Source organism: Mustela putorius, unplaced genomic scaffold (genome assembly GCF_011764305.1).
Source record: "Mustela putorius furo isolate JIRA1106 unplaced genomic scaffold, ASM1176430v1.1 tig00000145_pilon_pilon_pilon, whole genome shotgun sequence".
NCBI lineage: Eukaryota > Metazoa > Chordata > Mammalia > Carnivora > Mustelidae > Mustela > Mustela putorius.
The window spans coordinates 14,329,947-14,354,707 of NW_025421294.1; the positions used below are offsets into that span (position 1 = coordinate 14,329,947).

The 24,761-nt window shown below is 38.6% G+C and overlaps 2 protein-coding genes across 3 annotated transcripts in view; both read right to left on the reverse strand.

The window, feature by feature from the left end:
• Positions 1-4,455: 4,455 nt before the first annotated feature.
• On the reverse strand, positions 4,456-9,739 carry LOC101672856 (double-headed protease inhibitor, submandibular gland). The gene is made up of 6 exons (XM_004744659.3): positions 9,594-9,739; positions 8,778-8,803; positions 7,913-8,034; positions 6,401-6,443; positions 5,088-5,197; positions 4,456-4,627 (listed from the first exon to the last, which is right to left on the reverse strand). Exons 1-6 carry the CDS (start codon positions 9,721-9,723, stop codon positions 4,573-4,575), a joined length of 486 nt encoding a protein of 161 aa, XP_004744716.3. The 5' UTR covers positions 9,724-9,739; the 3' UTR covers positions 4,456-4,572.
• Positions 9,740-24,176: 14,437 nt separating this feature from the next.
• SPINK5 (serine peptidase inhibitor Kazal type 5) overlaps positions 24,177-24,761 on the reverse strand; it is a 79,455-nt gene continuing 78,870 nt past the window's right edge. For both annotated transcript variants that reach the window (XM_045075326.1, XM_004744661.3), the window contains one exon: positions 24,177-24,473. In XM_045075326.1, coding sequence (XP_044931261.1) covers positions 24,465-24,473 — 9 coding nt within the window. In that variant the 3' untranslated portion in view covers positions 24,177-24,464. The remainder of the gene's footprint in view (positions 24,474-24,761) is intronic.

The window sequence follows — 24,761 nt, forward strand, 5'->3', positions numbered from 1 at the left end:
AAAACTGATTTTGCTCATATTAACATTGCCACTCCAGGTTTCTTTTGACTAATGTTAACATGGTTATTTTATCCTTTTATTTGTATCCTATTTGTGCTTTTACTTACTTAGTCATTTGCTTACTTACTCAATATTTAATTTTTAAGTAATCTCTATACCCATCAAGGGGTTTGAACTCACAACCCCAAAATAAACAGTTGTATACTCTACTTGCTGAGCCAGCTGGGTGCCTGTGTGCTTTTATTTTTAAAGTGTTTTTCCTATAAGCACACTTGTTTTTTTTTTTTTTTAAATCTAGTCTTGTAATCTCTTCCTTCATTTGTAGTGTTTAGACCATTCATATTTAATATGATAACTGATATACTGTAATGGTTAATTTTATATGTCAAGTTGGCTAGGGCATAGTGCCCAGATATTTGATCAGACACCAGCTGAGATGTAACTGTGAAGATATTTTTCAGGTATAATCAACATTTAAGTCAGGAGATCTTGTTGGTATCATCATTGTTTGTAGTTAAATTGTTTATTATTATAAGGTCAACACCCATGTACCCACCACTCTAGTGATGATATAGAATGCCTTTTATCCTAAGAACCTCCCCCACATTGTTGCCTGCTATACTCTGAATATTTGAGTCTCTATCAATTTGTATGTTGAAGCCTAATTCCCAATGTGTTGATATTAGGAGATAGGACTTTTGGGTGGTGATTAGGTCATAAAAGCATAGTCTAGAGCACTCCCTTGCCCTTTCTGCCATGTGAGAACACAGCAAGAAGACAGTTCTCACCAGATACTGAATTTTCTGGCACCTCGATCTTGGACTTGCCAGACTCCAGAACTTTAAGAAATAAATATTTGCTGTTTAAGCCTCCCAGTTTATGTTTTTTGGGTTATAGCAGCCCAAACAGACCAAGACACTGCCTAACCACAGCTTCCTCTCACAGACTCTATTTTGACTTCTATGTTAATCACTCACAGGCATTTTTATAGTTTTACTACCTATATATGCCTCCCTAAAAAAGATATTTTAGCCTTCGGGATTTCCTCTTTGGTGAGGTGTCTAAATCAGTAGACTCTGAGTAAGGCGTAGTATTTTCCATAATGTGGGTGGGCCTCCTGCAATCAGTTGAAGACCCTAAGAGAAAAGCCTAAGATCTCTCCAGGAAGAATTCTGCCTCTCAACTGCCTTCAGACTTGAGCTGCAACATGAACACTCTCCTGGGTCTCTAGGGAAGTGCTGACCCACTTCTCAGGCCCCATAATCACATGAGCCAATTACTCAAAATAAATCTTTTTCTTTTATCTCTCTCTCCCTCTCTCTCACTCGCTCGCTCTCTCTTCACACAAACATGCATACACAATTAATTTTGTTTTTCTGAAGAATCCTAACTAATGCAATTACATTGAGTCTATCACCTTGCTACTTTCTTTCTATTAGTGCAATCTGTTTTCCCCTCTACCTCCTTTGTCTTCTTTTACATACACAAATATAGGACTTTTTTCATCATTCCATCTTATTTCCTTTGTAACTTATTTACTGTTGCTTTAGGATTTATAGTATACATTCTTAGCTTCTTACAGTGCACCTTTAAGTGAAATTATACCCTTTAACTTAGCAGAGAATCATATAATAGAACTGTTTCATTTTTTTCTTCTATCATTGTGTTGTCATGCATATTATTTTCAAATACGACAAATAAAAACAAAGTTCTGGCAACCTAGCTGCTATGGACAGAACTGTGTCCCTTACAAATACAAATGTGAAAACACTAATTTCCATTGTGACTGTATTTGGACATAGGGCTTAGGAAGTAATTAAGGTTAAATGAGGTTATAAGGGTGAGGTCTTCCTTTCCGTTTTTATTGAACCTTTAATAATTCTTTTTTTTTTTTAAAGAATTTTATTTATTTATTTGACAGAAAGAGATCACAAGTAGGCAGAGAGGCAGGCAGAGAGAGAGGAAGGGAAGGAGGCTCCCCACCGAGCAGAGAGCCCCATTCAAAGCTCTATCCCAGGACTCTGGGATCATGACCTGAGCCGAAGGCAGAGGCTTTAACCCATTAAGCCACGTAGGTGTCCCTAATAATTCTTGATTAGTTCCATCCATGTTGTCGCAAATGGCAAGATTTCATTTCTTTTGATGGCTGCATAGTATTCCATTGTGTATATATACCACCTCTTCTTGATCCATTCATCTGTTGATGGACATCTAGGTTCTTTCCATAGTTTGGCTATTGTGGACATTGCTGTTATAAACATTCGGGTGCACGTGCCCCTTTGGATCAGTACGTTTGTATCTTTAGGGTAAATACCCAATAGTGCAATTGCTGGGTCATAGGGCAGTTCTATTTTCAACATTTTGAGGAACCTCCATGTTGTTTTCCAGAGTGGCTGCACCAGCTTGCATTCCCACCAACAGTGTAGGAGGGTTCCCCTTTCTCCGCATCCTCGCCAGCATCTGTCATTTCCTGACTTGTTGATTTTAGCCATTCTGACTGATGTGAGGTGATATCGCATTGTGGTTTTGATTTGTATTTCCCTGATGCCGAGTGATATGGAGCACTTTTTCATGTGTCTGTTGGCCATCTGGATGTCTTCTTTGCAGAAATGTCTGCTCATGTCCTCTGCCCATTTCTTGATTGGATTATTTGTTCTCTGGGTGTTGAGTTTGCTAAGTTCTTTATAGATTTGCGACAACATGGATGGAACTAGAGCGTATCATGCTTAGCGAAATAAGTCAAGCAGAGAAAGACAACTATCATATGATCTCCCTGATATGAGGAAGTGGTGATGCAACATGGGGGCTTAAGTGGGTACGAGAAGAATCAATGAAACAAGATGGGATTGGGAGGGAGACAAACCATAAGTGACTCTTAATCTCACAAAACAAACTGAGGGTTACTGGGGGGAGGGGGTTTGGGAGAAGGGGGTGGGATTATGGACATTGGGGATGGTATGTGCTTGGGTGAGTGCTGTGAAGTGTGTAAACCTGGTGATTCACAGACCTGTACCCCTGGGGATAAAAATATATGTTTATAAAAAATAAAAAATTAATTAAAAATAAATAAATAAATAACTGAAAAAAAATTCTTGATTATAGTTTTTTTTTACATTCTATAGTAATCAACTCAAAAGCATGTCTCTGACTAGTGTACAAACTTCTTAATGGTATGGATTCTTTGCCCATTTGTATTGCTTTTCCCTACACAACAGATTGCTTGACCTATAATAATCTTTCTATGTGTGTTGTTAGAAAAAACACACAAATCTCTACAAAATAGCTGGCAAGTATTTGATTAGTCTTCACTAAAAGAGCATTGTGCTGGGGTACCTTGGTGGATCAGTCAGTTAACAACCAACTCTTGATTTCAACTCATGTCATGATCTCAAGGTCATGAGATTGAGCCCAGCAGTGGGCTCCATGCTCAGCAGGTAGTCTATTTGAAGTTCTCTCTCCTTCTCCCTCTGCGCCTCCCTTCCTGCATGTGCACGTTCTCTCTCTTTCTCAAATGAATAAATAAATCTTAAAAAAAAAAAAAAAAGCATTGTGCTTTGGACAGATGAACTTATAGGGCATAGCTTTGTTCCTATTTAAAGATTTACCATTAGAAAATTCTTCTCTTTACCAAGGCAAAATATCTATCTATGCATGTTACATTAATGACATGACTCCTCTCTGTGGGGTCCCAGAAATGACAAAGTTCTGATCTCTCTATTTTACGATACTCCTGCATATGCCCTCATCTTTCCCAGTTACCTTGAACTTTCCTTGGGCCTTTTAGTGACTTCAACAATTTAATCAGATTATATTGTTTTTATTCTCTTCCCAGCATCATCAACAAAATGTCTTCCTTTGTGGATGCCAGTTGTGACTGAGTCCTCTTTTTTTCTTTTTTTTTTAAAGATTTTTATTTATTTATTTGACAGACAGAGACCATAAGTAGGCAGAGAGGCAGGCAGAGAGAGAGGAGGAAGCAGGCTCCCCACTGAGTAGAGAGCCCGGCGTGGGGCTCGATCCCAGGACCCTGAGATCATGATCTGAGCTGAAGGCAGAGGCTTTAACCCACTGAGCCACCCAGGCGCCCCCTGAGTCCTCTTTAAATTGATATCTAACATCTAATATTATTCCTGGTCTGATTAGTTGACAGTATTATGGATTCTTACTTTAGTCTTTCTCTAAAGCTGAATTTTCCACCTTTCATTATTGTGGCTAAAAGTACTAATGTTAGACTTGTGGTCAGATCTACCCCTTGATGTATGTTTACTTAAAAATTGTGAGTTTAAAAAAAAAATGGAATGCTAAGAGCAGATTCTTCTCTCACTAGTGTGTATACAACCTCTCAGCTCTTAACTTGAGTAGAAATAGAGGAAATCTTTCCATGTGACCTATTGAGGGAAATGGCCATAGACATTCTTGTTAAAAAACAGTCACATCAGAGACAAACCTGAAAGCTTTCTGCTGAGAATCTTTTATTGAAGGATCAGATTCATGCATTTGCTCCCATAGCCATCCAAGAGGGATTGGTTCTCTATGTGGAATCTGCCAAAGGGAACTTGGTGCTCTTGAGCATCAGGGAGACTGGCACTCTCCATGCTTTGCCAAAAAAAGTGCACCACGGCTCCTCCTACAAGAGAAATCATTTTTTTTTTTTTAAGAGAAGGCATTAGAGATCTTAAATTGGACCTTTAATATTCTTAGATCAAGCCAGCCAAATGAGCACATAGCATGAAAGGTAAGTAATTAGTAACTGAGTTCCAGCATCATAGAAAAAGTAATTCAATGTACTAGTCAAAGCCAGTGTTACGAGCCATAAAAAAAATCTATAAATATCTCTGTTATCTCTCACTTAGTAATATTATGATGTTGACCAAATTCCCTTTTCCAGCTTCAGTTTCTTCCCACTATCCACTTTCTTTCTTTCTCTTGCCCCCCTCCTTTTTACTTCTTTTTGTAAAATATAATTTTCAGCGTATCACTTTACTTTTATGCTTTATAGGAGCATCTTGCTAATAGGTAGCTATCGTGTTTTCTGGCTTTGTGGAAAAGGCTGTTTCTACAAATAACACATTAAATTCAGCACTTACATAACAGCATTGCAAAACAAACATTTGTTGCTATAATTCTTTCCATCAGATCCACAGAGAGGTATGTATTCCATGGTACACATTTCAGAATATTGGAGGCACTCAATATCCTGCAGTCCAAAAAAAGAAAAAAAGAAAGAACAACTTCAAGTTGTTAAATTATAGAAAATGGACTTTTTTTTTTTTTTAAGGCCTTGAGAGGTCATTTAGCCCTCAACCCCACATGCAAAAAGACATAGCCTCTTCAATTTACAAATCTGACCCAACCATGGTGGCAATCTCATTACAGAAAGAGATAGCTTAGCTTGAGGTTAGGGCTTCCCTCTCACTTACTCTGGTGAGCAGAGTACATCTAGTGGGTCCTATCTTGTGCTTAATTTCCGAACCAGTCCTCTCCTCACCACACACTTACCTACTTTATTCAGGCCCTCTGGATGTCTTGCCTGCATAGTTGCAGGTATCTGCCAGTTTGCTGCCCAGCGTCCATGCTTAGCTAAGATTTCAGTCACCCTCCACACTGATGTCAGAGTGATCTTTTAAAAACCAAATCAGTTCTTGTTTTTTGATTAGTTAACAGATTCCCCATCTACAGAAAGTCCCCTCACGAGTTGCGCTTATTTCTCTCATCTGCTCTGCCTCTAACTCCAGCTAAACTTGACGGAATTCCCAGAGTGTTTCCTGCTCCTATACATGTTTGTGCCTTTGCTTAGGTTGTCTTTCTGTCCTACCTGGCCTCTGTACCCATTAGAACAACTCCTAAGACTCTGAGTCCTCCTTAGAAATCAGTTTAACTCTTTTTGTAACCGTTTGATGACCGCATTTCTCTTCTTCAAATTGGGTCAGATGTCACTCCTTAAGATGACCTATCTTTACTACCACAACCCCATGACCCCATGTTTTTATTTCTCTTGTCACATTTCAAACTCTATTAAAATTATTGACATCCACTCACATAGCTCTTTACTCTTGAATTGTCTTACATTTGTTCTTGAATTTAAAAAAAAGTAACTTCCTTTATTTTTATGAGAGTGTCCTTGAGTCCCTAATGTCCTCTATTTAACCTGCTAATTAGAAAACAATCACATGTATACCAATCTGCTCCAATTAAGGACTATGAGTAGAATTTGTGGAGCTTTCCTCTGGAGAAGTAAATTAACTATGCTCAGGTCTTCTGTTTAGGCTGGCCACATGACTTATCTATGACTACACATACTTGTGGACAGTTTCTAGAATGTCCATTTTAAAACTTTCATAAAGTGAGGAATTACTGTAACATTTTATATTAAGAATAAATAAAATTTGTGTATACTTACACATTCATTATCTTGAAGTATTCTGACTGGAAATCCTTTGTTTCTGAAAGAGAAGATTTTATTGAATGGGTAATATGTTATTTGACATTTCACAATCCACAGGGTAAAATACAGTCATACGTCATTCTGTATTCTCTGTCCTGTACTTAGAATGAGGAGCTCTCGTTAATATTCTACCCAGGTTGGTTAATACTGACCATAAACACCTTTGATGGAGGATCATTTTGTAAACAAATAAAATTCAAGAAAATAAGATCAACACTAAGAGGGGATTGGGCACTCAAAAAAATTAGTCCATGAATACTCAGATGAAAATCAAGCATCATATAGTGTGAAAATATTTTTGGAGTTAAGAAAAAGAAAGTATGCTCAAATCCATTTCTGGAACTTATAGTCTGTGTAGTTTTTGTTACAGTCACTTCTTTCTATAAGATATCTCTCTTCTAAAAGGAGTCTATGAGATGATAAAAATCAGTCAAATCTCATCTTTAGTCTCTTGTGTTTTTGTTAATACATTGGTTTGCATATCCTGAGAGACTTTATTCTGAATAGCACTTGTTATTACACTTGACTATACACTTTCAGAAGAGTTAGAAAAGGAGAAAATGTTGAGGAAGAAGAGCTCATTTCTGTAGGTATTCAGTCTGTATTAGCTGCATAGCTAAGATTTGATGGGTTTTGTCACTGTGGATCCTAAACACTACTCTAATTTCTATCTTACAGATGAGAATACTGAAGCATGAGGTGGATTGTGTATCTGCCTAATGTCACACATCTCCTAAGCACAGTCTGGATTCTAATGCAGATGTGTGACACCAAAGCCCGTGATTTTAATCACTAATCACAAAGTAGTGAATTTCCAATTCCTGGAATGGCTGGTAATAATCATTCTTTCATTCTTCAAGAAGCTGAGATGTTTACAGTGAGGAACTCGTGTAATTTGTGGGGTACTGGTGGTGGGGGTCCCAAATCCCATCTTTACTTTCAATCTCCTCCCTAGACTTCTCCAGATAATCTCCTCCCTAGACTTCTCCAGCAACATGGATTTTCTCTGGGGTAGGGAGAATAGATCAAAGTCTTGTAATAGCCCCTTGGCAAAGAGCCTCCATAGAGCATTCTTGTGAGCTCTCATTATTCATAAGAAAGACACAACAGAAGATTATGGAACTTTGACCAAGATATATTTTCTGCCTAAGACTCAGCTTCCGCAAGTGTAATGTGGGAATAAAAATGTCTGTAGAAAACAGCTAATGCCTGAGCAATAGTGTATAATGTGAAAGAGAATTTGGCTGAATAGCAAAGAAATACGTATCTCCTTAGAGATACAGGTAAATGTATTTATGTACTTTTTTTGAACAAAGCAATGTCGAAAGGGTATTGGAGGAGCACAAAAAATGTAGGATTGATCAAACCACACTGTTAGAAACCAAGCAGATTTTGGCCCATGTGGACTTCACAATCTTAAAAGAGAAAGAGAGAGAGAGAGAGGATTCAACTGAGTATGATACTTACTGAGTTAGCATGCAAAGCATACATTCGTTACTGTAAGTGCGATGATCTGTGCCACATACTGGGTTCAGGTGCCTTGGGCATGCAAACGCAGAGCCTTTTGAGTTGTATTTGAAACAGTCCACCTATAATTGGAACAAAAAAGAATGGCCTACATTGTCTTTCTTCAGTTCCGTAGTCTTTCCTGTATTAAGTTGGTAAGACAGAAAAGAGAGTAGAAAGAGTCCTAGCCTCTTCAACTTTTCAGAAAACATGTCTAGAAGACCCTATGTGGATCAGGAACTGCGCTTAAGTCAGACATGAAACATTCCATAAGTAAAACTGGAGTTAGCTGTTTATGAAGGAAATGTTAGTCTCTCTTTTTTTTTTTTTTTCAGCGTAACAGTATTCATTGTTTTTGCATCACACCCAGTGCTCCATGCAATCTGTGCCCTCTCCAATACCCACCACCTGGATCCCCCAACCTCCCACTCCCCGTCCCTTCAAAACCCTCAGATTGTTTTTCAGAGTCCATAGTCTCTCATGGTTCACCTCCCCTTCCAATTTCCCTCAACTCCCTTCTCTAGTCTCTCCTTTTTAAGTTACAGTGTGAGTACACTGGAATAATGAAAGTGAAAAATACTCAGATAAGTCTAAAATGTCACCTAAAGGTAACAGTTTACTTTATCTGTTGTTCTTTTGCAAAGAGATTCCTTTTGTGACTTTTAAAGAAAGAACCACCACCAGGAGAAGGAGAGTAGGAATTATTTTAGCTCCCCAGGAATTATTTCTATCCACAGTGAGCCAGCTTCATTATGTTCACAGTTCCGTTAACACATCAGCTCTGATTTCATTTTTACCAAGACCCCATAGAAAAAGCTACACTCACCTTTCTTCCCCCTGCTTGATCACCGACTGGAAGAGAGTGGCGTGAGATGCATTTGAACAGAAAGAATCAGAAAAAGAGCAAATTCCGCAGTCAGAGATGCAAGGTTGAATTCATCCACAGTAACGAAAGCCCATTTCTGCCATCCCTCACCCAGGCCAGCCCTGACAGGTTACTTCTTTACTCAGGGTCAATTTAGGATGAAGCCAGAAATGTATGTGATTTTGATTAAAAACCACCACAACATGGGGGAAGGAAATCCCTGGTCCTGGGACAAAGGGCTGTCACAGGTATCCAGGAATTCCTCTGAGCAAGGCCAGGGTAGGGTTGGGTGAAGTTCTCAAAGCTGCGTAAGTTTTTTCTGGGAGGCAAGTCAGAAGCCTGACCTGTTGATCAGGAACTGAGCAGGTCGCCCACAGCCCATTTCTTTTCTTTTCTTTCTTTCTTTTTTAATTGAAGTATAGCTGAGGCAGTATGTTTCATTAGTTTCGGGTGTACAACATAGAAACCCACTAAGTCTACATAGTATCTTGTGCTCCCCACATCAGGCTATAGCTCCCATCTATCACCATGCAGTAGTATGGTACTCTGACTATATTCCCTATGTTGCACCTTTTATTTCCATGACAATTTTTATCCCTCTTCTCAGTCTCTCTTCCTCTTCTAGAAGGTCTGACCCCTACCCCCTCTTGCTAATTAGGCCAACCCAAATAATTAACATCTCAATTTTTCTTCTGACTTTCCATTCCATCTTTACTGAAGGTTGAACAAACTGCAGTTAACATAAAGCCATCGCAATTCAAAGGAGTCCTAACTCACCAGGTGGAGGGGCAGCCCATGCGGTGGCTACAAGAGCAAAGATGGCAAAAACAGTGATGCTCTCCATAGTGATCATGAGTGAGCGTGGCTTTTCTGAGGCACACATACACGTATATATACACACATGCATAAGGCAGGGTCCACCTTCCTCAATATTGACCTTTTCACTGATGATTGGTTGTTAACCTAAGCTAGGATGTTAATTTCATTGGTCAGGGAAAGCTTCCTTACTCCCTTGATTTATAGGCAGCTGGAATAGTTACACCCTGAAACTCACCTACCAGAACTGTCTTGCATAATAATCCTCTGGTTTATTAGCAAATGTAACAGCATGGCTATATTTGAGAACAAATACAATCATAGGTATAGTAAAGAGAAATAAACAAAATGACACATATAAAGGGTTTCAAGATTATATGAAATGCAGGAGAGTTGAAATAGAAAACAGGAGCAATGAGAACATTTCTTGAAAATGTACAATAGTACACAACATGAGTACTTAGCATTGCAATACCTTTTCTAGAGTTCGAAGATTATTTACAGTGTTTTATGAAGGCTTGTTAAGTGACTAAAAGAAACTTGTGAAATATTCAGACTAGTGTTATGCCCCTTAGCAGATGGGACAACGAACACAGAAAGATTAAGTGGCCTCTATTTAGTCACAGAGTAACAGTTGAAAAATCCAGTTCTCTAGAATTCTTGACCTATACTTCTCTTCTACGCTTTTTTAAATAAGATATGCTACTTCAATAACAATAACCAATATTTATATTGAATGTCCAGATTTTAGCATAGTGCCTCACACTTCTTTAGATTATAACCATGATATTCTGTTTGACACATTCTCCTGCACCCATATCTGTATATGTTCTGTCCATCCACATAACCAACGTTCTTTCAATAATACAGCCCTAATGATTTCCAATTACTTAGCACTTTCACCTCAACTCCCTTCTCTAGTCTCTCCACACTGTTAGAAACCAAGCAGATTTTGGCCCATGTGGACTTCACAATCTTAAAAGAGAGGACATTTCTTGAAAATGTACAGTAGTACACAACATGGTTTCTAACAGTGTGGTTTGATCAATCCTACATTTTTTGTGCTCCTCCAATACGGAACTGTGAACTGTGAACATAATGAAGCTGATGAAGACATCAGCTCTCCAGAAGATAGAGTTAATATGGAGTTAAGCTAACGATAATTCCCAAAGGACAAACTCTAAGATTGGAGGAGTTAAGCAAATTGCCCAAAGCAGATATCTAATGAATGACAGAATCTTGACTCAAGCCAGATCTTTCAATTTCAGAACTTATGATCTCCCAGTAACTAGTTGCATTTATTTCTAATTTTTTAAGGTATGCCTCTCTCATTCATACTTTTCATTCTCTAATACCACCTCTTTTTCTCAGAGATAATTCTATAATTTTGGTGTATGCTATTGTGAAATTTGAATACTTACACCTCACCTATATTTCAGTGCTTCTTTAGCATTCAGAAATCATATATACTACATTGAAAATCCAGAAACTTTTCTTAATGAGATAAATGATCTTTCTAAGTCATAGTGGAGCATCTGATTAGAGTAACCAAGTTCTATATGACAGAAATGAGAAAAATGGCTCAATGATGGTAGAGCTGGTGAGGTCAGGAGCAAGCACCTGGGTCTTTGGCTTTCAAACTTTTCATTATTGTTATTTAATTAAGAAATGGTATTGTCTCCCTCCCTGAATGTAATTTTATGAGGCAAGCATGAAATGAAACAGATTTTAAAAAGGCAGTCCCTTAAATAGAAGCAAGACAGGATTCAAGAGTACCTTCATTTCCACCACATACCAAAGTTATCATGCAAAAGGAAGTGAGGCCCTGGAAGGGAGAGCATCTTGTCTAAGATCACACAGTGAAACGGATCCCCAGATTTTAGTACAAGATTTGTTCTGCTCTGCCATACCTTCTCACACGTTACACAGCCCCATGTCAACATGGGATTTCCACCCCTACTTCCTTTCCCAGAGAACGTGAGAAAGTATCTGCCACCTGGGTCCTAGACTCAATTCTCTACTGTTTATTGGGTATCACCTTTCGGACATCCCAAAGGATCTTCCAGTTCAACATGTTCCTAGAAGACCTTGTTGCTAAATCTCATTTTTAGTGGCTTCTCTCCAGTTTCACTTTGTTAATATTTATCAGTGGCAACCCAATCCAGGAAAATTTAGGAATCTTAAGTTTCTTTTCTGATTTTCACACTAACACCCTATCTCTCACCAACTAGGTTTTAATTTGAGTGTGTACCTTCCTTTTGGGAAGAATGTAAGTGTATTTTGTTGTTGTTGTTGTTGTTTTAAATTTAGAGTTCAAGAATATTAGTGTGTTGTTCCTTCTTTTGGAAATTCCCATAGGAAATTTCCATAGTGTGTTGTTCCTTCTTTTGGAAATTCCCATAGGAAATTCCCATAACCCTGTCAAGAAATGTGCAGAAGACACGAACAGACACTTCTCCAAAAAGACATACAAATGACTAACGGATACATGAAAAACTGTTCAACATCATTAGCCATCAGGGAAATTCAAATCAAAACCACATTGAGATACCGCCTTACACTAGTTAGAATGGCAAAAATTGGCAAGGCAAGAAACAACAAATGTTGGAGAGGTTGTGGAGAAAGGGAAATCCTCTTAACACTATCGGTGGGAATGTAAGTTGGTGCAGCCACTTTGGAAAACAGTGTGGAGGCTCCTCAAAAAGCTAAAAATAGAGCTACACTATGGCTTAGCAATTGCACTAGGTGAGCATCTCCTCCAAAAATACAGATATAGTGAAAAGAAGGGCCACATGTACCCCAATGTTCATAGCAGCAATGTCCACAATAGCCAAACTGTGGAAGGAGCCAAGATGCCCTTCAACAGATGAATGGATAAAGAAGATATGGTCCATATACACAATGGAATATTACTCAGCCATCAGAAAGGATGAATACCCAACGTTTGCATCAACTTGGGTGGAACTGGAGGAGATTATGCAGGGTGAAATAAGTCAAGCAGAGAAAGACAATTTTCATATGGTTTCACTTATTTGTGAACATAAGGAATAATATGGAGGACATTAGAAGGAAGGGAAAAATGAAGAGGCGGGTAATCAGAGGGGGAAACGAACCATGAGAGACTATGGACCCTGGGAATCAGAGCTTTAGAGGAGTTTGGGGTGGGAGGATGGGTTAGCCCAGTGATGGGAATTAAGGAGGGTATGTATTGCAGGGAGCACTGGGTATTATACACAAACAATGAATCATAAAACACTACATCAAAAACTAATGATGTACTGTATGGTGACTAACATAATAAAAAAACAAATTCTACTAAGACTGCATTTTTCTTTCTTCCTCTTGCCACTACTCAGTAACTATCTAAAGACTTAACACTCAACATCACTTGGCCTCAGGGAACTACAAATCAAAACCACAATAAAATACCACCTCACACTGGTCAGAATGGCTAAATTTAACAACTCAGGAAACAACAGATGTTGGCAATGATGTGGAGAAAAGGGAACTCTCTTACACTGTTGGTGGGAATGCAAGCTGGTGCACCTGCTCTGCAAGACAGTATGGAGGGTCCTCAAAAAGTTAAAAATAGAGCTATCCTGTGACCTAGCAACTGCACTACTAGATATTTGTCCGAAGGATACATAGTGATTCAAAGGGACACATGCACCCCAATGTTTATTGCAATGTCTAAAATAGCCAAAGAATGGAAAGAGCCCTGTGTCCATCAAGAGATGAGTGGACAAAGATGTGATATATATACACAACAGAATACATTACTCAGCCATCAAAAAGAATGAAATCTTGCCATTTGAAACATGGATAAGACTAGAGATTATTATGCTAAGCAAAATAAGTCAGTCAGAGAAACACAAATACCATATGATTTCACTCATACGTGGAATATAAAAAACAAAACAGATGAACATAGAAAACAGAGAGGGATGCAAACCTTAAGAGACTCTTAACCACAGGGAAAACTACTGAGGGTTGCTAGGGGGGATGGGTGGGGGATGGCAACTAGGAAGTGGACATTAAAGAGGGCACTTGATGGAATGAGCAATGGGTGTTATATGCAACTGATAAATCACTGAATTCTACCTCTGAAACTTATAATACACTATATGTTAATTAAATTGAATTTAAATAAAACTAAAAACTAAAAACAGTATGATTATGTAAACTCAATACAATCACAACACATTGCCTAGATCAAAAGTTACTTCAAAGGAACTTCAAGTCCATTCTCATTTCTTTTACCAGTTCCTTAACAGACGTAAGGTTTTATCTCAGAAAGAATTGATGGGCTGTGATTTTAGGGCAGCCAGCGCTCAAGGTGGATGTGTACTGCACATGAATTCTTAGCTACCCCCAGTATGATCCCCCACATAGTAGGTGACAAGGGGAGTTAGAGAGGAGAAGGGAGTTGAGGGACATTGGAAGGAGAGGTGAACCATGAGAGACTATGGACCCTGAAAAATAGTCTGAGGGTTTTGAAGAGTGGAGGGGTGGGAGGTTGGGGGAACCAGGTGGTGAGTATTGAAGAGGGTACTGATTGCATGGAGCACTGGGTGTGGTGCAAAAACAATGAATACTGTTATGCTGAAAATAAATTAGAAAATTAAAAAAAATAAATGTAGAAATTATCTATTACCTCCTTTTCTCTAAATAAAATTATGTCTGATTCCAAGTCTTCTGTGGGCTTTGGGGACATGTGGTGTCATTCATTATGCAGATTAATGAAGATCTGAGACAGTTAAGGAGTGCACAAGAAAATGAGGAGGGGCCCTCTAATCCCTGGATAGTCATGGCTATTGCCTGCATCCTGAAGGTCCAAGCCAGCTGTAAATGGTTCCCTTCCCTGAGGCAGTTCCTTGATTCTGTGCCACCTATGCGACGTGGTGACTTTTGAGATTGAGAACTCTTGAATCCTGGGTTTGGCAGACACCTTTTATAGTCATACACTAAGCAGTCTTTTGCCTTTCGAGATTGCTGCCAAACAGCAGCGTTAGTCAGTGTTAGAACTTGGTCCTTTTCATTTCTCTTGAAAATTTTACTGCTTCTCCTTTGGTTACTTTCCAAAGCACATGAGCCACTAAGATTAATTTCTTGTCCATTATTTATATTTTTGTCCGGTTTAACTCAAATATCTTCTAAGGCAAACGCACACACTATTTTATAGATTTGTGATAGATGGGAAGGAAAGATACAGGGAAGAGTAGTTAATAGCTTTTAACTATTGCTTTTATTGGATATTGTGTTATTTCATGTTTGACATATTGACATTAAAATGACTATCAACATTCCATTCTTCTTTAGATTATTTTGTGTTTCTAGGTAAGTGCTAATCCGGGGTTATGCAGCTCCACCAGCAATCCTTCTGCAGAAACTTATAACTGGAACCCATTCAACTACCTACTCCTTTTTGAGCACATAGGAACAGCCTCTGGGTGGAGAAGGATGTGACATTCCCTGCTTGACGTAGCCATATCTGTCCTATGACCAAAGGATGAGACTTAAGCAAATATTCCCTGTGAACACAACTTGTCCATAACTCATTTTTAGAGACCTTGGCAACAAGAGTTCTGGCAAATTTCTGACTTAAAATTTCAGGAGCAAAATGGATCCAGAGGTAAGAATATAATAGTTGAAAAATTCCCATTTTATTTCTGCTCCTAGGACTTCTTCCATGTAAGTCAAGCCATTGGAATTCACTTTGCATTATTAATCTCATTCCTATATGCAAAAAAAAAAAATCCAGCATGTCATACTCTCTACTGCCACATGTCCCATAGATTTGGAATTGAATTATTCCATGAATAAACAGAAGTGACCATTTCTGTAGGTCATGAGCAATTTTCAGGATCACTAGATGCAAAATCCATTTCTTTTGTCTGTAAACATAATGAGATAGATAATATTATTTGTATGAAGAACATGGCACTGAGATTCATGAAGCCAGAGGGAGTGGTGTAAGGAACATGAGATTAAATACACTTACCTGAATTGTATTTCTGATTTAGACCCACTTGTGTAAGCTCAGAAAATCACTTTCTCTTTCCAAGTTTCAGGATTCCTAGATGTGAAACATCCTGGATAAATCGTCTCTAATTTTTCTCTAGCCCTGTCAACCTGGAATATTAGCAACCTGAAATAAAATGATCTTTTCCTGATTGTGAACTTGTAAGTATGTATTTAGCTGATTAAAAACCAATTCAAAGTACAATGCCAATTACAACAGTACACTTCACAGCATAGTTTTCTGGGATCATGCTACTCTTTGCATTCCTCTTAGCTACAGGTTTTGCTAGTTATTTCTGAGAAATACCTCATGAATCTAGCCTTCTGGGGCAGGGAGGAGGAGGGGATATACATTTTATAAGTTCATATTTTCAGGTAACTAGTTTGTTTCCAGCTATTAGCATCAGCACTTTTTTATTTGTACCAGGAAGGAAATGCAGTTCCTTCTTCAAGTTCCTTGAAAAATAATGGTCCTCCCCTATCATTTGTAGACTTTATGTCATTGACCAGAACTGAGAGTTTCTGTCCTATATTCCCTTTTAAAATTCTTCTCTCAAGGGTCTTCTTTTACTCAACAACTTTTAATAAGCAATCACTCCATGCCAGGCATTTTACCAGGCACAGGGGATTTAAACATGAATATTAAATGATCTCCTCTATTAAAAAAGTCACAGTCTAGTGAGAGAGATAGACTTCTAAATAAGCAAGTACCCAACAGTGACAGTTGGCCATGCAGGTGTAAGGAGAGGATATTATGGGAGCATATGAAAGGAATAACTAATTCATAGTCTTTTAAAAACATTTATTAAGGAGAGCTACCCTATGACCCAGAAATTGCATTAATGGGTATTTATCCCAATGATACAGCAGTAGTGAAAATAAGGGCCATATGTACCCCAATGTTCATAGCAGCACTGTCCACAATAGTCGAACTGTGGAAAGAGCCAAGATGCCCTTCAACAGACAAATGGATAATGAAGACATGGTCAATATACACAATGGAATATTACTCAGCTATCAGAAAGGATGAATACCTAACATTTTCATCAACGTGGATGGGACTGGAGGAGATTATGCTAAGAAAAATAAATCAAGTAGAGAAAGTCAATTATCATATGGTTTTACTTACTTGTCAAACATAAGGAATAACACAGGACATAGAAATTGAAGAAGACACAAAAAGATGGAAGACCATTCCATGCTCTTGGATCGGAAGAATAAACATTGTTAAAATGTCTATACTTCCTAGAGCAATCTGTACTTTTAATGCCATTCCAATCAAAATTCCACCGGATTTTTCAAAGAGCTGGAGCAAATAATCCTAAAATTTGTATGGAATCAGAAGAGACCCCGAATTGCTAAGGAAATGTTGAAAAACAAAAATAAAACTGGGGGCATCACATTACCTGATTTCAAGCTTTACTACAAAGCTGTGATCACCAAGACAGCATGGTACTGGCATAAAAACAGACACATAGACCAGTGGAACAGAGTAGAGAGCCCAGAGATGGACCCTCAACTCTACGGTCAAATAATCTTCGACAAAACAGGAAAAAATATACAGTGGAAAAAAGACAGCCTCTTCAATAAATGGTGCTGTGAAAACTGGACAGCTATATGTAGAAGAATGAAACTCGACCATTCTCTTACACCATACACAAAGATAAACTCAAAATGGATAAAAGATCTCAACACGAAACAGGAACCTATCAGAATTCTAGAGGAGAACATAGGCAGTAATCTCTTTGGTATCAGCCACAGCAACTTCTTTCAAGATATGTCTCCAAAGGCAAAGGAAACAAAAGCGAAAATGAACTTTTGGGACTTCATCAAAATCAAAAGCTTCTGCACAGCAAAGGAAATAGTCAAGAAAACAAAGAGGCAACCCATGGAATGGGAGAAGATATTGGCAAATGACAGTATAGACAAAAGGTTGATATCCAGCATCTATGAAGAACTCCTCAAACTCAACACACACAAAACAGACAATCATATCAAAAAATGGGCAGAAGATATGAACAGACACTTCTCCAATGAAGACATACAAATGGCTATCAGACACATAAAAAAACGTTCATCATCACTAGCCATCAGGGAGATTCAAATTAAAACCACATTGAGATATCACCTTACACCAGTTAGAATGGCCAAAATTAGCAAGACAGGAAACAATATGTGTTGGAGGAAATGTGGAGAAAGGGGAACCCTCTTCCACTGTTGGTGGGAATGCAAGTTGGTGCAGCCTCTTTGGAGAACAGTGTGGAGATTCCTCAAGAAATTAAAAATAGAGCTTCCCTATAACCCTGCAATTGCACTACTGGGTATTTACACCAAAGATACAGATGTAGTGAAAAGAAGGGCCATCTGTACCCCCAACGTTTATAGCAGCAATGGCCACGGTCGCCAAACGGTGTGAAGAACCAAGATGCTCTTCAATAGACGAATGGATAAGAAAGATGTGGTCCATATACACTATGGAGTATTATGCCTCCATCAGAAAGGATGAATACCCAACTTTTGTAGCAACATGGACGGGACTGGAAGAGATTATGCTGAGTGAAATAAGTCAAGCAGAGAGAGTCAATTATCATATGGTTTCACTTATTTGTGGAGCATAACAAATAGCATGGAGGACAAGGCAAGTTAGAGAGGAGAAGGGAGTTGGGGGAAATTGGAAGGGGAGGTGAGCCATGAGAGACTATGGACTCTAAAAAACAATCTAAGGGGTTTGAAGCAGTGGGAGGTTGGGGGAACTAGGTGGTGGGTATTGGAGAGGGCACGGATTGCATGGAGCACTGGGTGTGATGCAAAAACAATGAATACTGTTATGCTGAAAATAAAAATAAAATAAAATAAAATAAAATAAAATGTAAACAGTGAATCTTGCGGGGCACCTGGGTGGCTCAGTGAGTTAAAGCCTCTGCCTTCGGCTCAGGTCACCATCTCAGGTCCTGGGATCAAGCCCTGCGCCGGGCTCTCTGCTCAGCAGGGAACCTGCTTCCTGCTCTCTCTCTGCCTGCCTCTCTGCCTGCTTGTGATCTCTCTCTGTGTCAAATAAATAAATAAAATCTTTAAGAAAATGAATCTTGGAACACTATATCAAAAACTAATGACATACTGTATGGTGACTAACATAATACAAAATAATAAAAATAAATAAATAATAAAATTTAAAAAATTTTATTTATTTTTAGAGAGAGAGAATGCACAAGCCAGGTGCAGAGGAGAGGAGAAGGAGAGAGAAAGAAACTTAAGTAGGTTCCACACCCAGCACAGAGTCATGGGACTCAGTCTCACAACCTTGAGATCATGACCTGAGCCAGTATCCTGAATCAGATGTTTTACTGACTTAGCCAGCCAGCTGCCCCAACTAAATCATATTCTAAGGGGAAAGAGGTCATGGAAGGTTTCCAGAAAAAAGCTGTAACTTCAATGAGCAATAATAGAGTTTGGAGGGATGGACCTTGGGAGATGGAAGAAAAACTGGGAGAAGGCCCATGGGGGTGGGTAAAAAGAGTATGTTAGGAGGGGACACGCAGGAAGAAGTTAAAGAAAATCATTCAAGGGAAATACGGTAACATGAATGTGGAGGCTAGAGAGGTGAACAGAGGCCTTGCATGTCAGGAAGAGTTTGGACTTCATCTTGGGCTAGAGAAGCCACTTACAGGTTTTAAGAGTAATGTTATCAGATCTGGACTTCAGAGCATTATTCTGCCTACAGTGAAGAATGCAGTGGAAGGGAGAAGACTGAAGCAAAGAGATCATTTATAAGAGATGATCATGAAGCAATCATGATGGTTTATTGGTGGTAACTGACTCTAGGATGGAGGGTAGACAGAAACCAATGCTTGGACTTCAGGTTTGTCTCATTTTGCTTTGTTCTAGCACAGTGTGGGGGCTTAGTAGCCATTTTTGACAATTTAAACTGGGCAATTGAAAAGATCAGTGTTTTGAAGAGCTCATTGAGAATTGTTTTTTGAAAAGAGAGAGCTGTAAAGGATAGAGACTAGCAAGTCAGCTCAAAGGCCATGAGAAAAGTCAACTGGGGAAAAAAAGAGGGTCTACATTCATAAAAAACATATTACAAGGACTGCAACAGATTAGAACGGCAAAAGTACACACAGTTTTCTGATTGCTTTGTGATAGATGGCAAGGAAAGAAACAAGGAAAACTAGTTAATGGCACAGTTACCTTGAGGAAGAGAGCACATCATTCCTCAACATAATCTGGAAGGAGCTCTAAGGTCATATGAAATTTCCATCAAGGATGACAAATATTTTGTTTGACTGTTTTACTGGGACTAATCCTCATTTAACAAAGTCCTCTCTGTTCTTTCCTCATTCCCAAAGAGTGATTTATAGTTACATGTTATTTAGATAGAACTTTAATTTCCATACTGGAAAGAAAAAGGCACTTGTGTGCCATAATGGCATCAAAGAAAAAACAAGAATGTCTTGTTATGCTTTTTTCCAGGAGGTAAATAGCCCTTGTATTTTAAAGGGCACAGGACATATTCACTTTATTTACTATTATCTCTCTGTATAATATATGACACTGGCCTTGGTCAAAGTCACCACGAAGTTTACAAAGAATATGGGATTGGGGTACAAATCTGAGTATTGCCATGGGCTTTTCTCAGTTTCAAGCACATATTAAATGTTTAGAAATGGCAACATATATAATTCTATTCAACTATTCTATTCCTATTTTTATTCTCTATTATCATGGAGTGAGAAGTGTGGTTGGTTTTTACTAAAAGTATAGAAGAGGGCAAAGAGAAGACCATTAAGTCACAGAGAAGGACAAGAGTCAGATTCTTACCCACTACTGAGTTACAGCCCATAGGTCAAACCTGGCCCACCACCTGATTTTATAAATACTTATATTGGAACACAACCAGGTATATTTATTAATGAAGGTAAATTCATTTCCTTACACAACAGCATCATTGAGTGGTTGTGACAGAGACTATATGCCCTACAAAGCCCAAAATACTATCTGGCTGTTTACAGAAAAAGTTTGCCTACCCATAGCCTAGACAAATGCTCTCCTTGGGTGTTTTTGAAGCCTTGAGAAAGAGGAGAAATTCTGTTCAGTTCCTTACATGAGAAAATAAGGAGTTTGATAGTGTTAGATCTCTGAAAACCCATATTCTGAAAACAGAATCCAAAATAGCATCAGTTATAGAAAATGTGTTAAGTTTGTGATAGTGACCAAGTTGAGGTGATACCGCTTTTTCAGTTCCAACTTAGGATCATTTGTTACTTCCTGGGCTAGAATTTTAGGGCTGGTTTGTGAAATCTCAGTGACACTGGTCTGTTTTCATTTGCCTCCCATCCATTGAGCCATAACTCAAGAAAACTCAAAAATTAGTTCACTTGAAAAAAATTAGTTTACTTGATATTTAATGCACCTATTTTGTTGTGAACATTTTGACACTGAAGACATTTTGCATTCACCTCTAGTTTGTGTTTGCCAAAAAAAAAAAATCAACTTTCAGCTTTTTTAAAACCTCAAGTTTTGTGTTCAACATCTTCACATTCAACCCCAATCCCTGCACTTCAGTCCATTGTCTTTCTTGGATCCCACCCCATTCCTGACATCTGCACTCTTCACTTTACCCTTGACCTTCCCTGAGCCCCTGGGCATTTCCCCATCCCCATGTCTCATCCATTCCAGACCATCCTATCCTCCATCCTACACAATTCCTAAGCCACAATTTCCCTGGTGCTCAGAATTATTGGTATGTGTGTGTGTGTGTGTATATATATATATATATACACCAATCCTTGATATATATAGTCAGTCACCATACAGTACATCATTAGTTTTTGATGTAGTATTCTGTGATTCCTTGTGTATAACACCCAGTGCTCCATGTAATACATACCCTCCTTAATACCCATCACTGGGCTCACCCAACCTTCCACCCCCCTCCCCTCTAAAACCCTCAGTTCATTTCTCAAAGTCCATAGTCTCTTATGGTTCATCTCCCGCTCTGATTCCCTCCCCCTTCATTTTTCCCGTCTTTTCTCCTAGTGTCCTCCATGCTATTTCTTACGTTCCACAAACAACTGAAACTATATGATAATTGACTTTCTGTTTGACTTATTTCTCAGCATAATCTCCTCCAGTCCCATCCATGTTGATGCAAATGTTGGGTATTCATTGTTTCTGATGGTTGAGTAATATTCCATTGAATATATGGACCACATATTCCTTACAGGATTGGTTAAGTCTTAAGTGTGTGATAACAGTCTTCTGTGCACATTACCTAATAATCACAGTCATCATAAAAAGCACTATAGGGTATTTACCCTAAAGATACAAACGTAGTGATCCAAAGGGGCACGTGCACCCGAATGTTTATAGCAGCAATGTCCACAATAGCCAAACTATGGAAAGAACCTAGATGCCCATCAACAGATGAATGGATCAAGAAGATGTGGTATATATACACAATGGAATACTATGCAGCCATCAAAAGAAATGAAATCTTGCCATTTGCGACAACATGGATGGAACTAGAGCGTATCATGCTTAGCTAAATAAGTCAAGCAGAGAAAGACAACTATCATATGATCTCCCTGATATGAGGAAGTGGTGATGCAACATGGAGGCTTAAGTGGGTAGGAGAAGAATTAATGAAACAAGATGGTATTGGGAGGGAGACAAACTATAAGTGACTCTTAATTCCACAAAACAAACTGAGGGTTGCTGGGGGAGGGGGTTTGGGAGAAGGGGGTGGGATTATGGACATTGGGGAGGGTATGTGCTTTGGTGAGTGCTGTGGAGTGTGTAAACCTGGTGATTCACAGACCTGTACCCCTGGGGATAAAAATATATGTTTATAAAAAATAAAAAATTTTAAAAAATGCTGCCTTACTAAATACTCACTAGCAAAATCCTGAAATTATAGCAAGTAGAAAAATAAGTGAAATAACTAATAGTATGTAAATAAGTATTTAATAAGTAAAAAGGATATGTTATTCTGCATATATAAGAGTTCAGGATTCTTTATATTAAAAATGCAATACAAAAAAAGTACTAATGAAAGAAGGTAAAGGGTTTATTGTTTATAGCTCAATAAAATGTTCAAAATGACATAACAAAATTCAGCTACTTCTCAAAAAATTACATGTCTTAGCCATGGACACCCTAGTCATCCAGAGTTTCTAGATTTCCTAAACTACACAGGAAGGAGAGCCATAATTCCATGTTACAGACTCCCTAAACTCTTCCCTCACATCCTGGAATTGCCAAAGAAAATAGCAACATTGTTTTCTCACTTTTTTTTTTCAAAGCCTTCTTTTTTTTCTGTTTTCTTAATGACAACACAGGAAAAAAAAAACTAGCGTGGAATTGATTTCTCACACAGTTACAAAGGACAAAGATCACAAAATCCTACTATAATTGCCCTAGGGACTACTTATCTAAAATAAAAGGGCAGAGGTGAAAAATACAAGATTAACTTCCCAAATCCAAGTAGACCTGCCATTCTGTGCATAGTTCCTTTATAGCTGAGAACAAGTTCAACCATGATGGATTCCGCATAGCTTTCTTCCTCTAGGATGTATTCAGGTCCAGCCCACTATCTATAAGCAAACAATGTTAACTAGATATGGTACGGTCACAGGACATCAGTATCATGATGGGGAGCATGACAAAGTTTCAGCACTGAGGCAGGAGCTTATAAGCTGTTCCATCTCACTCTTACCTACTGCCTGTATTCCCTGGTTGATTTCTCAGGTGCATGAGCTCACTGTCTGGTTTAGCGGCCTCTAGCTATATGTAGCTGTTAAGCATTTGAAATGTGGTTGGTCCAAACAGATATGCTGGAAATACAAAATACCTATACTAATATCAGAGACCTGGTTAAAATGAAAGTTTATATTGGTTATATTTTGAAATGATGATAGTTTTGACATATTAGGCTACTTAAAATATATCATTAAAGTCAATATTACCCATTTCTTTTGTATCTACTAGAAAAATTGGAGATTACATGTGACTTGAATTCTATTTCTAATGGACAGTGCTGTTCTAGAGACATGTGACACACTAGTAGTTCTCATTTCCTTAGTCTTGCCCCAGACCATGGGTCCAAGGCCCTGAGAGGAAATAGTCGAGAGGCAACATGACAGAATATGAGAAACTATTGGTTTGTGACTTTGGATGCTATCTGGCTAACAGTGGTAGTTACGCTCTGTGGAAGTACAGAAGGTAAGGAGGAGAGCTGGTAAGGTAACAGGTACTGAGGTGATTCATAGCTGGTTTGGTCTTATACAGCTCTTGAAAGCCAGGGACCTCATAGCTCCCTATCTCTCTTCTAGACATGTCTTCCCAACTATGAAAGCAATTTGAATCTGGAAAAAAGTGAGCATTCTGTGTCCACCAATAGCTTAACAAGCCAAGCGGTAGAGTTTCAGCTTCTGTTAAAAAACACACACACACATACATACACACAAACAAACAAGACATTCCTACTATCCAGGCAGTGATAAGGAATCCCAGGAAAGGGTGTTCTGCTGGGTTTACTTTTATTGAACAAGTATTAGACAGCATTGTGATCAGGAAGTTTTTAAGCACAGACAGATGGAGGTGTCTCTGTGCCCTCAGATCACAGAATCTAGGAGGAAAGAGATGGGAAAGACTGAAGGTCAGTGAGTTCATTCCCCCAATAGCTCTGTATGGTTTTCTGTAGTAAATAAGACAAGCTCTGAAGAAGTCTTTCTCTGTACAGATGGTGAGGGTTAGGTGATTCAGAATTGGGGCATATATTTTTCCTCATGGCTTTCACCAATTCTTCCATCATTTGTCCTGGAAGAGAAGATGAATAGGTTAGGTGCTAGAAACTAAGAGATATTATAGAAATGTGGGTTATACATTTAAGGTGTATTGTAAGACAAAGAAACCCATACAGCCTTGCAGTCTGCCAGGAGCTCACCATTTATGATCACTTTCACATTTTATTCAATTGGTTCAGTGAGTACCAGGCACCTAGTGCACACTACCTGCAGCAGTAGATATAAATACTAACTCTACCCTTGGTCATCTGTGACCCTCATCGTGTGTGATCATGTGTGACCAGACCCTGGCAATGAAAAG

Excerpts from the sequence above, each read along its gene's own strand:
- LOC101672856 (XM_004744659.3), bottom strand. The coding sequence starts at position 9,723 with ATGCATGTGTGTATATATACGTGTATGTGTGCCTCAGAAAAGCCACGC. Across the intron at positions 8,035-8,777 it reads ATCAAGCAGGGGGAAGAAAG|GTGGACTGTTTCAAATACAA; the intron begins GTGAGTGTAGCT and ends TTCCAATTATAG. Across the intron at positions 6,444-7,912 it reads ATGCTTTGCATGCTAACTCA|AAACAAAGGATTTCCAGTCA; the intron begins GTAAGTATCATA and ends CTTCTCTTTCAG.